The 13131-nt window shown below is 47.3% G+C and overlaps 1 protein-coding gene across 3 annotated transcripts in view; it reads left to right on the forward strand.

Moving 5' to 3' along the window:
* The first annotated feature begins 1086 nt into the window (after positions 1 to 1086).
* BEND7 (BEN domain containing 7) overlaps positions 1087 to 13131 on the forward strand; it is a 33066-nt gene continuing 21021 nt past the window's right edge. Inside the window, exons 1-6 of one of the 3 annotated variants that reach the window (XM_032971766.2) lie at positions 1089 to 1368; positions 3273 to 3407; positions 4943 to 5362; positions 7084 to 7203; positions 8544 to 8797; positions 9080 to 9452. In XM_032971766.2, the coding sequence (XP_032827657.1) occupies positions 1305 to 1368; positions 3273 to 3407; positions 4943 to 5362; positions 7084 to 7203; positions 8544 to 8797; positions 9080 to 9452 (1366 nt within the window). In that variant the 5' untranslated portion in view covers positions 1089 to 1304. Of the gene's footprint in view, positions 1369 to 3272; positions 3408 to 4942; positions 5363 to 7083; positions 7204 to 8543; positions 9453 to 13131 lie in introns of all 3 variants that reach the window. The other 2 variants (XM_032971764.2, XM_032971765.2) reach the window with 2 other exon arrangements.

The raw sequence follows: 13131 nt of genomic DNA on the forward strand, positions 1-13131 counted from the left end.
TGACTGCAGGAATTCATATTTTTGGCTCTTTCGGTAAAGTTACGTAGGTAGAAAATAAAAAAAAACACAATGAATTTTTTTAATTACTACTATCCCTTCCTCCTATCCCCTCCTCTTCCCTCTTTTTTTAAAACTACGACAAGTGCTGCACCTGCACGCAGCCCTTCCCACAGTCAAACGGCCTCCGACGGGTAGCTCACAATCTGCATGCAGAGCTCTCCGTCATCTGCCACCGAGCACACGGCCTCCTCTAGTGCCCACTGCTCCTTGAAGGCCGGCACGGCGTGGGTCAGCCGCGTGTAGCGGAACTCCAGCCCACACCCTGGCTCCGACCAGAGCGCGGAAGATGCCCAGGCTGCTGGCTGGACGTTGCCCCTCCAGGGCCACCTTCCTCGCCATGTGTATGGCGAGCTTGGCGTAGCCGAAGAGCACGTGGACCGGCCCCTGAAGATGTTGGGGTCCGTCGCCCTTCGGGTATCCAAAGATGAGGACTGTCAGGGAGAAGTGGAGGCTGAACCTTAGGAGAATGTTTCTCAGGACCTTGAACAGCGAGTCCAGGCTCTTGCACTCCACGTTTTGGTGCGCCACCGTCTCCACTTTACCGCAGAATCGGCACTCCGGGGACGTGTCGGTGAAGCGCGCCAGGGAGGCGTTGGTGGTGACGGTGCCGTGGGCGATGCTCCAGCTGAGGTCGCCGATGCGGTCGTACGTCGGGCTGGAGTAGAATTGCCTCCAGAGAGGCCTCTCCGGAGAGACGCAGGGCAGGGCTCTCCTCCAGGCATGGTCCTTGTGGCTCCTCAGGGTGTCCTGTTGGTGGAACCGGTCCATGTAGGAGTAGAGCACCTTCCTCTTTACATTTGCGAAGGCCACCTCCGGCAGGTCTTCCAGCTATCCCTTCCTCCTCCTATCCCCTCCTCCTACCTCTTCCCTTCCTCCTCCTCCTCCTATCCCCTCCCTCTTATCCCCGCCTCCCCCTACCCCTCCCTCCCTCACTCCTCTCTCCTCCGCCTCCCTCCTCCCCCTACCCCCCTACCCCCTCCCCTCCTCTCTCCTCCCCCTCCCCCTACCCCCTCCCTCCTCTCTCCTCCCCGTACCCCTCCCTCCCCTCTCCTCTCTCCGCCTCCCCGGGTCCCGCGGGCTTCACGGCGGGCGGCGCGACCAGGCCTCGCTCCCTGGGCGACCGACGCAAGGCGAAAAAGAAAGGGCCCTAGCACCACCACCAACAACAACAACCACCACCACAACAACAACAATCACAACAACAACAACAACATCATCCTCGACATCTTCACGTCGCTCTCGCCATGGAAGTTGCGGGAAGGAAACGGAAGCGAAAGTCTCCCAGTTCCAAACTTCGCAAAAGCAATGGTAAAACGTTACACGGGCGGCGGCGATGGTTTCATAGGGGAGCGTTAAACCATTAAATAAATACACAAGGGGGACTATAAACCACCCTGTCGTACGCCTTTAACCGAGTTGACGTTCGCTCGGCTATTTGTTGAATCGACGCAAAGGGAAAGTTTGCTCGTCGATAGTTTTGTTTTGCTCGTGGTGGTGGTGGTGGCGATGATGATGATGGTGGTGATGGTGATTGTGGGTGGTGGTGGTGGTGGTGGCGATGAGACTAGTCGAGACGGGGTCGCGGCGTTTGCTAATCCCACAGGCCCCTCGCAACCGGGAGACACGACGCCTCGTCGCAATCAGCGGGCTTATTCGCACGTTGCTAACGAGAGCGAGCGAGAGAGAGAGGGGAAGAAACACAGGAAAACGAGACGTGTTTGATTTTATAACGCCAAAAAAAACTCAATTCGTGTGTGTTGAACGCCGCGGGTTGGGGGGGGGGTTGTTGTTTTGCGTGGGTACAGTGCAAGATGTAGTGTACAGTGCGGTCGACGGGCATTGCGCGTGTGAAGCGTTTGGCTTTCGGTGACTGCGTGAAATGTTTGAGCGATGGGATGGTGGTGGTGGTGTTGATGGTGTTGGTGTTGATGGTGGTGGTGTTGTTGGTGGTGGTGGTGTTGTTGGTGATGTTGGTGGTGGTGGTGTTGTTGTTGTTGATGGTGTTGGTGGTAGTGGTGGTGTTGGTGGTGGTGTTGGTGGTGTTGTTGGTGTTGATGGTGGTGGTGTTGGTGGTGGTTTTGTTGTTGGTGGTGGTGGTGGTGATGTTGGTGGTGGTGTTGTTGGTGGTGGTGTTGGTGGTGGTGTTGATGGTGGTGGTGCTGTTGTCACGGCTAGTGTGAGATATCCATTTCGTTGTTGTAAAGGTGAACTTTTATTACCGTGTGCTTGTTGTTCTGCCTGCTGCAACCCCGTCTTTAGTTTCTTGGGTTGTTGTCGTGTGCGTACCGTGGTCAACCCGTATTCGTGTACAGGGAAAGATATAACATTGTTTGTGTCTCTCCCTTGTGATGATGGGACTTTTGTAGGATGAACGTTGCAATTTATAAGGGGCACGGGGTGACCAATAAGGTATCTAAATTGAACTCTTATAAGGTAGGGCACTGATAAGGTATGAGTGTGTGTGTGGGGGGTTTTGGCTGTGCCCCGTGCCTCTTTGTTGTTGATGATGGCTTTTGTGTGTGTGTGGAGTGTTTTTAACAGTGGTAATTGTGTATCTCCCCACCCCACACACCCCGTGTAAGATATTCTCTTTCCACATCAACCATTTTACCACACTGGTTTTGGTTTCCGCAGACCATCGGAGTCGTCTCGTTTAAGAAGAACAAACTGTAATTGGGTGCCAGTGTGTAAAAGTCAGTAATTTCCCTGATCAAATGGAGCATCTGAGACGGTGGTAAATTTCCGGTTTACAGCCCCTAAGCCAGTGTTGATATTTCCTCTCGATGTTAAATACTCTGGAGTAAAACGTTGAACTTGAGCGTGGGTGATAATCTGCGATGAGTGCTGTCAAATGCACTCCATAGGTTTGCGTCGGCTCGGACTTGAATCACACAGGCTCCTTTTGCACAAGATTACTCCCAACTTTAATGCTTGCCATGTGGCCTATAGTGGGCAGTACTGTAAGCAGGTTTCAGACCTATACCTGCATGTATATGAAAACATTTCATTGCTATAACTTGATGTGCCTAACTTTTCTCAGGCAATTCCCAATTCCTCTCGCGTGCGAGGAATTGGGGTCGGGCAGCTTTAAGCAGAAACTCTCATGAAATAGCCTATAAAGCCTCAATTTACGTGTTTATTTTGGTTGGGTGTATAACGGCCTACGGTATATGTGACGCGTACAGTCTTTTTCGTTCCCCGCCCCATTTCAGCGTTTGCCGAGGAGAACAGCACTGCCAGCGACTTGGAGTACCCAATGCAGGAGAAGCACGTGGCAGTGAGTAGCGGGGCTACTCGATGTCTCGCACTAGACGAGGCGATGGCCAATGGTTCTGGACGTGTTCACGGTAAGCCGCTCGTGTATCCCTTAACAACACCCGAAAGGTGTGCTCCAGTGTGTTTGTTTCAGCCTGTGCACGCGTGCTCCCTCGTTTTGGTGGGTCTTTCCATAATTTACAGAAAGCGTTGGAAATTAAACGCTTGAGCCAACTCCAAGCAAATGTGCCTCTGAGGTGGCAGGTGTTGAATTGAGATGAGTGGCCACACCACTTGTGGCGAAACGGTGGCGAGATGTCAACTACCTTGCCTGGTATACAGGAGGTTGTGGGTTCGATCCCAACCCTGATGCCTGCTGTATTTGGGGTCAGCGTGTCTCTCTCCCCATGATCGCATGTATTTTTCTCTGGGACCTCTGGTTTATCCCTCCATATTTAGAAACATGCTTTTATAGTATTTGGCTGTTATACATTTCCACGTGATGGTAAGCCACTTCGTTGAGCTGTCATTTGTGGCCAGGTCGCTTCTGAAAAAAAGCTGTATAGCTCAAGTGGGCCTTACCTGGTAAAACAAAAAATAGTTTAAAGCTTCGTTTTTTATATGCAAGTGTCCACTGTTGTGGGAAAGTTTGCCATAGCTTCAGCAGCTGAGCGAATATATTTTGTCCATTATTGTATTAGGGAGTTAAAATCAATCCCTGAGACTTAAAATTTCCAAACCTCAATAGTTATCTCCATAATGTGTTTGCGCTTGCCAAGTATTTCCAGTTTGAGTACGCCAAGTCTTTCCCTGTTTGTGCTTCCACTTGTGCATTTTATTTTGTATTCTACAAGATGTAAGTCATGTCACACTTATGCGTTGTTCTTTAATACATCATTCTTCATAAGACCAACACAGGCTCTTAGTAATTTCACTGTCTAAGGCTGACTTTTAAGGAAATCTTACTTTTGTATATCATACAAACGTTACTGTGAGTGCTGTGCTTTTATCCTCCAATGAAAGGCTGCAAAAATACCACAACTTGGTCTCATGCTGGTATGCACGTGAGTGTATGTTGATCTTTCATAATGTAATCAGGCCTGATCTAGAACTGTCGCAAATGAGGCCGTTGTGTTCAGTCGAAACACAAATCAGTGTTGCCACATTGTGGTTTCACAGGCACTCCCTACCCATTCGTATAATATAAATTATTTTATGACAAAAATACCAAAACCCTTTAACAGTTCAATATAAAAGAGGCATCGAAAGAGTATAGTTTTAATAAACGTGTTCTATTACTGTCAATTCAAGTTAATATATACTGCAGATAGTGTTAAAGCGAAACTAATTTGTATCATATATTGTACTCTAGCTCACTGGTTTTGAGTACTATTGTATTCTGAATCGTGAAATCTATGGTTAGCATTGATTACAGCAACTTGAACAGCGTATTACGTGGCTTTGTCATTAAACACTGATTTCTTGTCTTGAAAGAGATACTGTAATTTGCACATTTTGTAAGATTCACACATTCTCCATTAAGACTTTGTGAATGGTAACGTATAATCATTTTAATACAGCTTATGCAACAAAAAAACAACGTGGAAATAGCAAAATGCTTGTTTAGTTTTTCCTTCAGGTGACGGCACACAGGAAGGCAGCATCAACAATGGAAACAGCCACCATCGCACCATTTCCAGTCAACCTTCTGCCCACCCTTCGAAGGCTGATGCCAGCCAACAACAGAGCAGGGCTGATCAAGACTTGACTGCCATGCCTGGAATTCCTGTTCAGCCTAATCCAAATGACATCAAAACAGAGCCTGAAGAGGACAATCAATCTGGCGTGCTTTGGGAAAACCCAGAAGACAACAATGGCCTTCATCTGTCCACAACAGATGATGTTGAATTTCATCAGTTGTCTATGCTAGAATCGTTGGCAGGCCACTGGAATGATGATGGCAGCAGGAACCAGCACCTAATACCACAGTCCTTCACCAACAGCTCCACCGGCATCGCATCCAGTCCCCGAGAGAACCCAGACAGAGGTGAGCACCACTGCAGTAAATGCATATGGTGGCGAGATGTTAATTACCTCGCCTGGTATACAGGAGGTCGTCGATTCGATCCTGACCATGACGCTATGTATATCTGGATTTTGCATGTTCTCCCCGTGGTTGCGTGGATTATTCTCCGGGTTCTCCGGTTTTTACCTCCACATTTAGAAACATGCATCTAAAGTATTTGTTGCTATAAATTTATACATGATAAGCCACTTCGTTGAGTTGTCATTTTTCTCCAGGTCGCTTCTGAAACGGAGCTGTATAGCTCTGGGCCTTGTCTAGTAAAAAAAAATTATAGTTTAGTTTAAAACTTACAAATAAAAAAACGGGCGCTTTTAGTGTTTTGTCGAAAAAAGAGCATGCTCCGTTTTCGCTATAATTCTGCCACAGCAAAAATTAAGCCAATATTCACGAGAGGAAAGAAACTAGATTAACGCAATTTCATGCATTAGCACTGTACCCTGAAAATTAATATTGTCAATTTCACTGCCACTTTTGCCCCACGTTCATGTAGAGGACAGTACCAAAAACATCACGGGGGGGGGGGGGAGGGAACTCACCTGAAACAGAATGAGCCATGAAATCAGAACATTCGTTAGCTATGTGAAACAAAAAATACGCAAACACGATATGTCACGTGACTCATATAGCCTTTGCTTATTTACCGTGTCAAAACCGAACTTAGCGCTGTGGTGGGCACTTACCACGGCCACTTTTTGTCCAAGTGTAAAAAGCGACGAGATGTGGCCCATGCACTTCTGTAGTAGATGCACTTTGTTGACATTTTCTGTCTTGACGGCATAGCCACTGATAAGCAACTTGATGTGTTGTACTTGTGATATTCAATATTGGTGAAACTGCCATGCGCCTTTTAGTTTTTGACATTTCTGCCTTCAGACATTTTATATATCCCTTTTAATACATTGCCCACAATGAATGCCTGTGTTCGGGCTGCAGAAAATTATGACGCACGCAGCCTCAATTTAGGGCTGGAAGAGAAGTGCGTTCCCTGTTTCGTAGCAGGTAGCATTAAATACAGAACGCTTGGCCACAGGAGAGCAGATGGACAACAGACAGTAAACACAGCAGACGGACGCATATTGCTTGTAGACATCTTTGTTCAAACGCCTTCAACAAAACTAATCGTCTCTTGAATATGAAAAATATGATAATATGACCACAAACAGCCATTTGCATACAAATGAAAACTGGATTTCAAACCAAGAACGTGGTTTGAAAAACGAAAATCGTCAGGAGGCGCAGCGTGGCTTGGAACACAGAGGAATTGATGCATCGTGAGGAAAACACCATTGTGGCAATGTCGGTGTGTAAATGCTGTGCATTGTGACGTTCCGAGGTCTGGTATGCAGGAGGTCGTGGTTTCTATCCTGACCCTGACGCCTTTATATTTTGGAGTTAGAATGTCTCTCCCCTGTGGTCACGTGGATTTTTCTCTGGGTCCCCTCCAGGTTTTCCTTCTGCAATGAGAAACATACTTATAGAGTTTTTGGCTGCTATACATTTCCACATGATGAGCCACTTCGTTGTGCTATCGTTTGTGGCCAGGTCGCTTCTGAAAGAGATCTATTTAGCTCAAGTGGACCTTACCTGGAAATATATAAATAGTTTAGTTTACGTACTTTTAAGTGCATGTGGTTTGTCTGCTTCTACAGGGCTTGTCATGTTTATTATCCCTGTCTCCACAGAGCCTGTGTGCGATATGCATGACCTCAGCATGCACCGGTGTAAATGTTCATGTGAGCCTCTGCTGCACTCCATTCTGCATGAACTGAAGAGCATCCGCGAGCTCATGCAATCACAGACAGGTGTGTGCTTCCTTGCGGGGTTATGCTTGGTTCATAATACATAACCGTACGTGTGCCTTGATGGCTAGACGGCGGCAGTTTAGATGAAGCTCTCAAAGCTCACGGGGCTTTAAAGGGGGGAGGGGGCATCCCCTCTGTGGGGGAACATTAATGGTGGTCATCGTTTTGTGGAAGACTGCTGCCTGACGTAGAAATTCTGGAATTTTCACCACTGGCTTCGGCGGCAGCCAACATAGGTGAGCACAATCCCGTAGCTCATCTGAGCATGTAGGCAAACTTGTATTGTAGTATACCAGGTGCGTTTTGTTTTATTAGAACGTGAGTTTCTCTATTGAGCGTAATTTATGTAACGGCATCACGCGGCACTTGTGTGGTCCATAAACACGGAGGTGCATATATATGAAGATGTGAGGGGGGGGGGGACACTATCCACTACAGATAGAAGAGATGGAGATGTTTTTCCCACACTTTCTGTCCTACCTTCCCCTGGCCCGCAAGAGTATGGCTTTCGATGCCCACGGGAAGGGAGTTTCGCAACGTTTGTGCAATCCACCAACCATAGCCTCGACAGTGCTGGTTTACAGCCCACGTGCCTAGCCACCACAACCCAATGTTATCCTATTTCTATAACTGAAACGGTGTTGCTGCAGCTCACAGATTTACAGATATTTGTGAATGGAGTCACAATTTACACAGAATGTTAAGTCACTGGTGCAATGATCTAGATATAATTAATTCTCACAATGTATTCTTGGAAATGTCAGTGCTTTACTTCTCTGAATATCTTTAGCATACAGTTTAAATTGTAAATAGGTTTTATCATTGCAATGTTTAAAATACTTTGGTATACTTTATTTGTTTTAATATAGCCCACCCCCTTCTGCTATTTCATCATGATTCTAATATGACAAGCCTTCAAGATCAATGGCAGGTTGAACAGTGGCACAGTGATTAGCGGAGTGCAATATGAACCCGGTGACCTGAGTTTGATTCCAAACGACGGCTAACATCAGTGGTGAGTGATAGCTGAATCAAACCTGGGCCCTCCTTTTCACCACCATGCATTTAGCAACGTGGTGAAGTATGGCCAAACAACCCCGCATGATCAAAGGAGGCCTTCCAGCAGTTGACTGACAAACTGCCATCCAATTAATTCACATGAGTTATGGCGGTAATTATAAATATATTTCAATGGATACATTAAACGTCTCGGTATTCAATTTTTTACTGATCCGTTCTAGTCATCAACATTGTGATTCTGTTGATTGTGAATCATTCCAGTGTAATATGACGCTGACCTTGCATTGCGCATCTCTGAACTCTGCGCTTCGTACCCACAGCTGCCCACCCAGACGTGTGCAACGCAGCCGTTCAAACAAACGCAACGGCGGACTCCTCCTCCGGCAGGGTCATGTCTGGCCAGCACCTCATCGTCATCTCCGGCGGGCCGGCCCCAAAGCTGGCGGCGACGTTGGCGCCCGGCCTGATGCCCACCCCGGCCTCCTCCACGCAGCTGTGCTCCAGCAGCATGGGCCTGACAAACGGCTCGCCGGGCACGCCGCTGAAAGTGCCGCATGCCAGAATCGCAAGTGCCGTAGGTCACGCACCGCTTCCGGCCGGAAACGGCTCCCGGCCGGCCGCCCTCCAGTGCCGACGGGGCGGCTTTCAAAGTGGGGAGTTGCCCCACCTGCCCAGGCCATGCACCACCGTCACCACTGCCACCACCTTCTCCGCGATCGATTCAGGCCGCCTCGGCGGCAGGGGCCTCCGGCACCAGCCGGCGATCAACAGGGCCGGCTGCCTGGGATTGAACCTGAGTAGACACGGTCAGGTTCAAGTGCTCGGTGTCGACGCTGGCGCTGCCGTCTTCCCGCAGGTGCATGCCGGCGGGCTCGAGCGGGGCGGCGGTCGAATGCCACACGCGGAGCAGGCGCCTCTAGGGCAGGCGCTGCTGGGAGGCGGCGCTCCGGGGACGGCCTGCCGTCTCCCCGACACGCAGTGCCGACAAGCCTCCAGGATTAGGATTGAGAGCGTGAAGACGTTGGTGGTGGCGGCGGCTGCGGGGCCGATGGCGGGACCGGCGGAGTTCATGGCACAGGAAGGCAGGAAGGCCATCCCGGCCGGGAAGCACACGTTCCAAAGCAGGGCCGAGCAGGGCGCAAGCAGAACCATCGATTCGATGGAGCGGCCCGGCCCGAATTCGGCAGGTTTGGCCGCCTCTGCACCTGTATCAACAGTCGGGATTCAAGGTGAGTTAATGTTAAAACTAATTGAATGTCATTGACCGCAAGTGATTGAAATTGCTTAATTTGAAATATATCTGAAGAGCATTATGAGTTGGCTGGGTGGCTGAGGCAGTCACTTGCTCATGTCCAGAGCATCCATGCCCGCAGTGGCGTGCACCTGTAATTAAGTGCATGAGAGGGGAGGGTGGGTCGTTGGTGGGTCCCGTGGAGATCGTCATGTATATGAAAAACTGATTACAACGTGGTCTTAGCACAATAGAAAATACTGAGCCAGCACTACTGTCATACTTGGTTCAATTCTAGGCAGTCGCCAATGATTAAACCCAATTGTATGTATGTAGAACTTCTTTCGCGCCGCACGTAGTCAACCTTTCTCATCGGAGGTGCATAGCCAACCGTGCTAATCATAGATTCTCAATTGGAGTGAGTTGATGGTCTCGCTCGGTCATCAGTGACCACAGAAAAACGCTTTTATTGATAAACATGTTTTAGTTCCATTATAAACATCTCTGAAAACATTGTATATTCCTGGCTTCCAAACAGTAGTCACATTGCATCCCATTAGTGGTCAATGTTGCCCATTAGTCGTCATCCGAGATGTGAGATTTGTTAAATGACACTAATAAAGAAAAACAACTTGTCTGGCCTTTCAGCAGACTTGCCGTTATCATGGTAGGGCAGCTGTTAAGGGGAAATATTATTTTCAAAATGTGGTAAAAGCACCGAATTTCGTGGTAGTGTAGTTTACAACACAATGCATCCTTACAGAATGGGAGGCGTTAAAACTTCCCAGGTTCGTAAAAGGGTGTATAGTGCGGCTGTTAAGGTCAAGAGAACATGAGAATCATTAAAGTTGTGATAAAGGCAGTCGCATTTTGCAAAGACAAATACTTTTAATGTGGGAGCCATTGCAATGTTTTGCTTTTTAGAGCAGAAACCTTTCCAAGAAATATGGGACTGTGAACAAAGGTTAAATAATGTGGGTCCATGTTTCGCAAAATCAGTGTTTTTTCCTGTTTATATACTAAACACGGTATTAAAAAATAGCTTTTAACGTGTCTGACCTTTTAAAAAAATCAAATTGACAGCTGAACCTAACTTGCTTAATTTACCCCCCTAGTCCTATGATGTCATACAAAATACAGATTTTTTTTTAATGTTAGAATATCATGGGCCATTGTTTAACCGTGATGATGGCATCATGTTACTAGTCAGACAAAAGTAAATGTTTCGCTTATCAGTCGACATTATTCAACCTTACTTTTGACACTTGTTGCTATTATGACATTTTTCAAACATTCGTAAGACATGCGCTGGCTTTTAGATCTACACAGTGCCGTTATCGGCGTATTCATTGACGAGTGATTGGTTGTTGTTGTTCAGTGGCGGCGGTAGATTAACAACGCTTCGCCTGCGCAGCAACAGCAGCTGCAGCACTTTACCCCAACGGCATAGGAGCAAAAAAGTCAAATCCCCCGTATACCCTTAACAGACTGTTGGGCAATTTGCTGTTAGCGATTAGTACCTATGAAAGCCGGAATGGCACACGAGGGGGTGGGTGGCCAGCACCACACCCGGCCGCTTTTATCCACCCAGTAGCGATGTTTACACATCGCACGAGGTACTCATTGGAAACCGAGTTGACCTTCGGGAGACCCAGGACCGATTCAGATAAGCGTGACTGCTGTTGCCTGTGAGCGGGAATCGAACTCGGGTCCGCCGCGTTCTTAGCGCAGCTTGCCAATCGCTTCATTACCGCTCCTCTACCTAGAGTGAGGGGCCAACTCACAGTTATCCCCATTGTTTATTTATAAAACCGAATCCACCGCACAAACCGTGGCAGCAGATGCGGATACCTGATACACGTGTAAAATTCATAACTCTCCAATTGTGTGCCTCTGTGGTCACCCAAAACAGACCGTACAACGTATAATGACACAATGCCGCGATCCACAAATACGAAGGTGACATCACGGCGATACACTCTGCTGCTCCTAACGCGGTTGTCTGGCTTGACCACCTGGATGTGAAATTGTAGTTGTTGGCTCTGCATGTACATCGGCATCCATACAAAAGCTGATGTGCCCCACCTCCCCCCTACATGCGTGTGTGCAGCGGCTTTGTCCCGCGCACCCGTCTTTAACAGAGTACAGGTTTCAGGCTGGCCCGGCGCTGTACACACAACTGAATTACAGCATGAAGTTCAAACTGCCAGGCCTGGAACCAGCCCAGCCAGTCCGATTTCATGGTCTGGCTACCTCAATAAAACGCCGAATATTATCTGGGTTTGACATCATTGATGACATGGTATCTTTTTCTTGCTCTTGGAAGTAATGTTTGGCAGTCATTGCTTGCAATAATTCTAAGTATCTTAAGTGAGAATGTATAGCTATATCATTCTTAAAATGTACATTTTAGTGGTTTAATGCCTATTTTTTTTCTTTTTGAGGGTGCCACGGTGGCGAGATGTTAACTACCTCGCCTAGTATACAGGCGGTAAAGGGTTCAATCCCGACCCTGACGCCTGTATATTTGGAGTTTGCATGTTCTCCCCATGATCGTGTGGATTTTTCTCCGGGTCCTCCGGTTTTTCCCTTCATCCACATTTAGAAACACGCTTTTAGGTTATTTGGCTGCTTTACATTTCCAAGTGATAAGCCACTTCGTTGAGATATCATTTGTGGCCAGGTTGCTTCTGAAAAAGCCCAGTGGGGCTATCCTGGTATAAAAAAAAAAATCGTTTTCAAGTTTTTTTGGTTGTACAGTAAAACCTTGGATTGCGAGTAACTTGGTCTGCGAGTGTTTTGCAAGGCGAGCAAATTTTTTTAATAAATAATAATTTGATAAACGAGCGAGGTCTTGCAATACGAGCAGTGTACGTATACGCTTTGTCTGCCGAGCGTCACGTGATCACGACTGATATACGAGTGCTTTGATATACGAGTGCTTTGGATTACAAACACGTTTCCGGAACGAATTATGCTCGCAATCCAAGGTTTTACTGTACTTTTTTTACGTTGCTTGGGTTTATATTTGTTTGACAGTTGTGGATACCTTTCTGTTTTTACTTTATAAACATTCACAACTGAATACTTGGGATTTTTTTTTTATCTCCGCTTGAAGTACAACCTTGTCAGCAATGACTGCCAACCTTCTTCTTGGAAGCAATACACAAAGCTACAACGTCACATTTCGATTTAAAGCTTTCGTGACTGCAAGGATTCATCTTCTTTGGTTCTTTCGGTAAAGTCACGTAGAATGAGAATAAAATAATAAATGTATAAAATAAAATAACACAATAAAATTCTCACGACGTTTCGGCCACAACAACTGGAGCGGAGCGCTGTCCTCCAGACAGTCTCGTCCCTTCACCTGATGAAGGCCGCTTGTGTTGTGGCCGAAACGTTGTGAGAATTTTATTGTGTTATTTTATTTTATCAATTTATTATTTTATTCTCATTCTACAACAATCACGTCCGGGTAAATTTGCGGGTTATTGGGATAGCCTGACTACGAAGTCGGGGCCGCCTTTGCTGGAAGTGGCCACCAACCTAGCAAGGACAAGTCAACTGTGACTTCACGCCCGAGTAAATCTCCGTTATTATTCACATTAGCAGTCTTGTGGACATGCCACTTACAACGGGCCGTATGAGGTGCAACGATTAGCACAGTTGGTTACGTA

The sequence above is a fragment of the Petromyzon marinus genome, chromosome 46 (genome assembly GCF_048934315.1).
Source record: "Petromyzon marinus isolate PM22_M1 ecotype Great Lakes invasive population chromosome 46, UKy_Petmar_22M1.pri1.0, whole genome shotgun sequence".
In the NCBI taxonomy this organism is placed as follows: domain Eukaryota; kingdom Metazoa; phylum Chordata; class Hyperoartia; order Petromyzontiformes; family Petromyzontidae; genus Petromyzon; species Petromyzon marinus.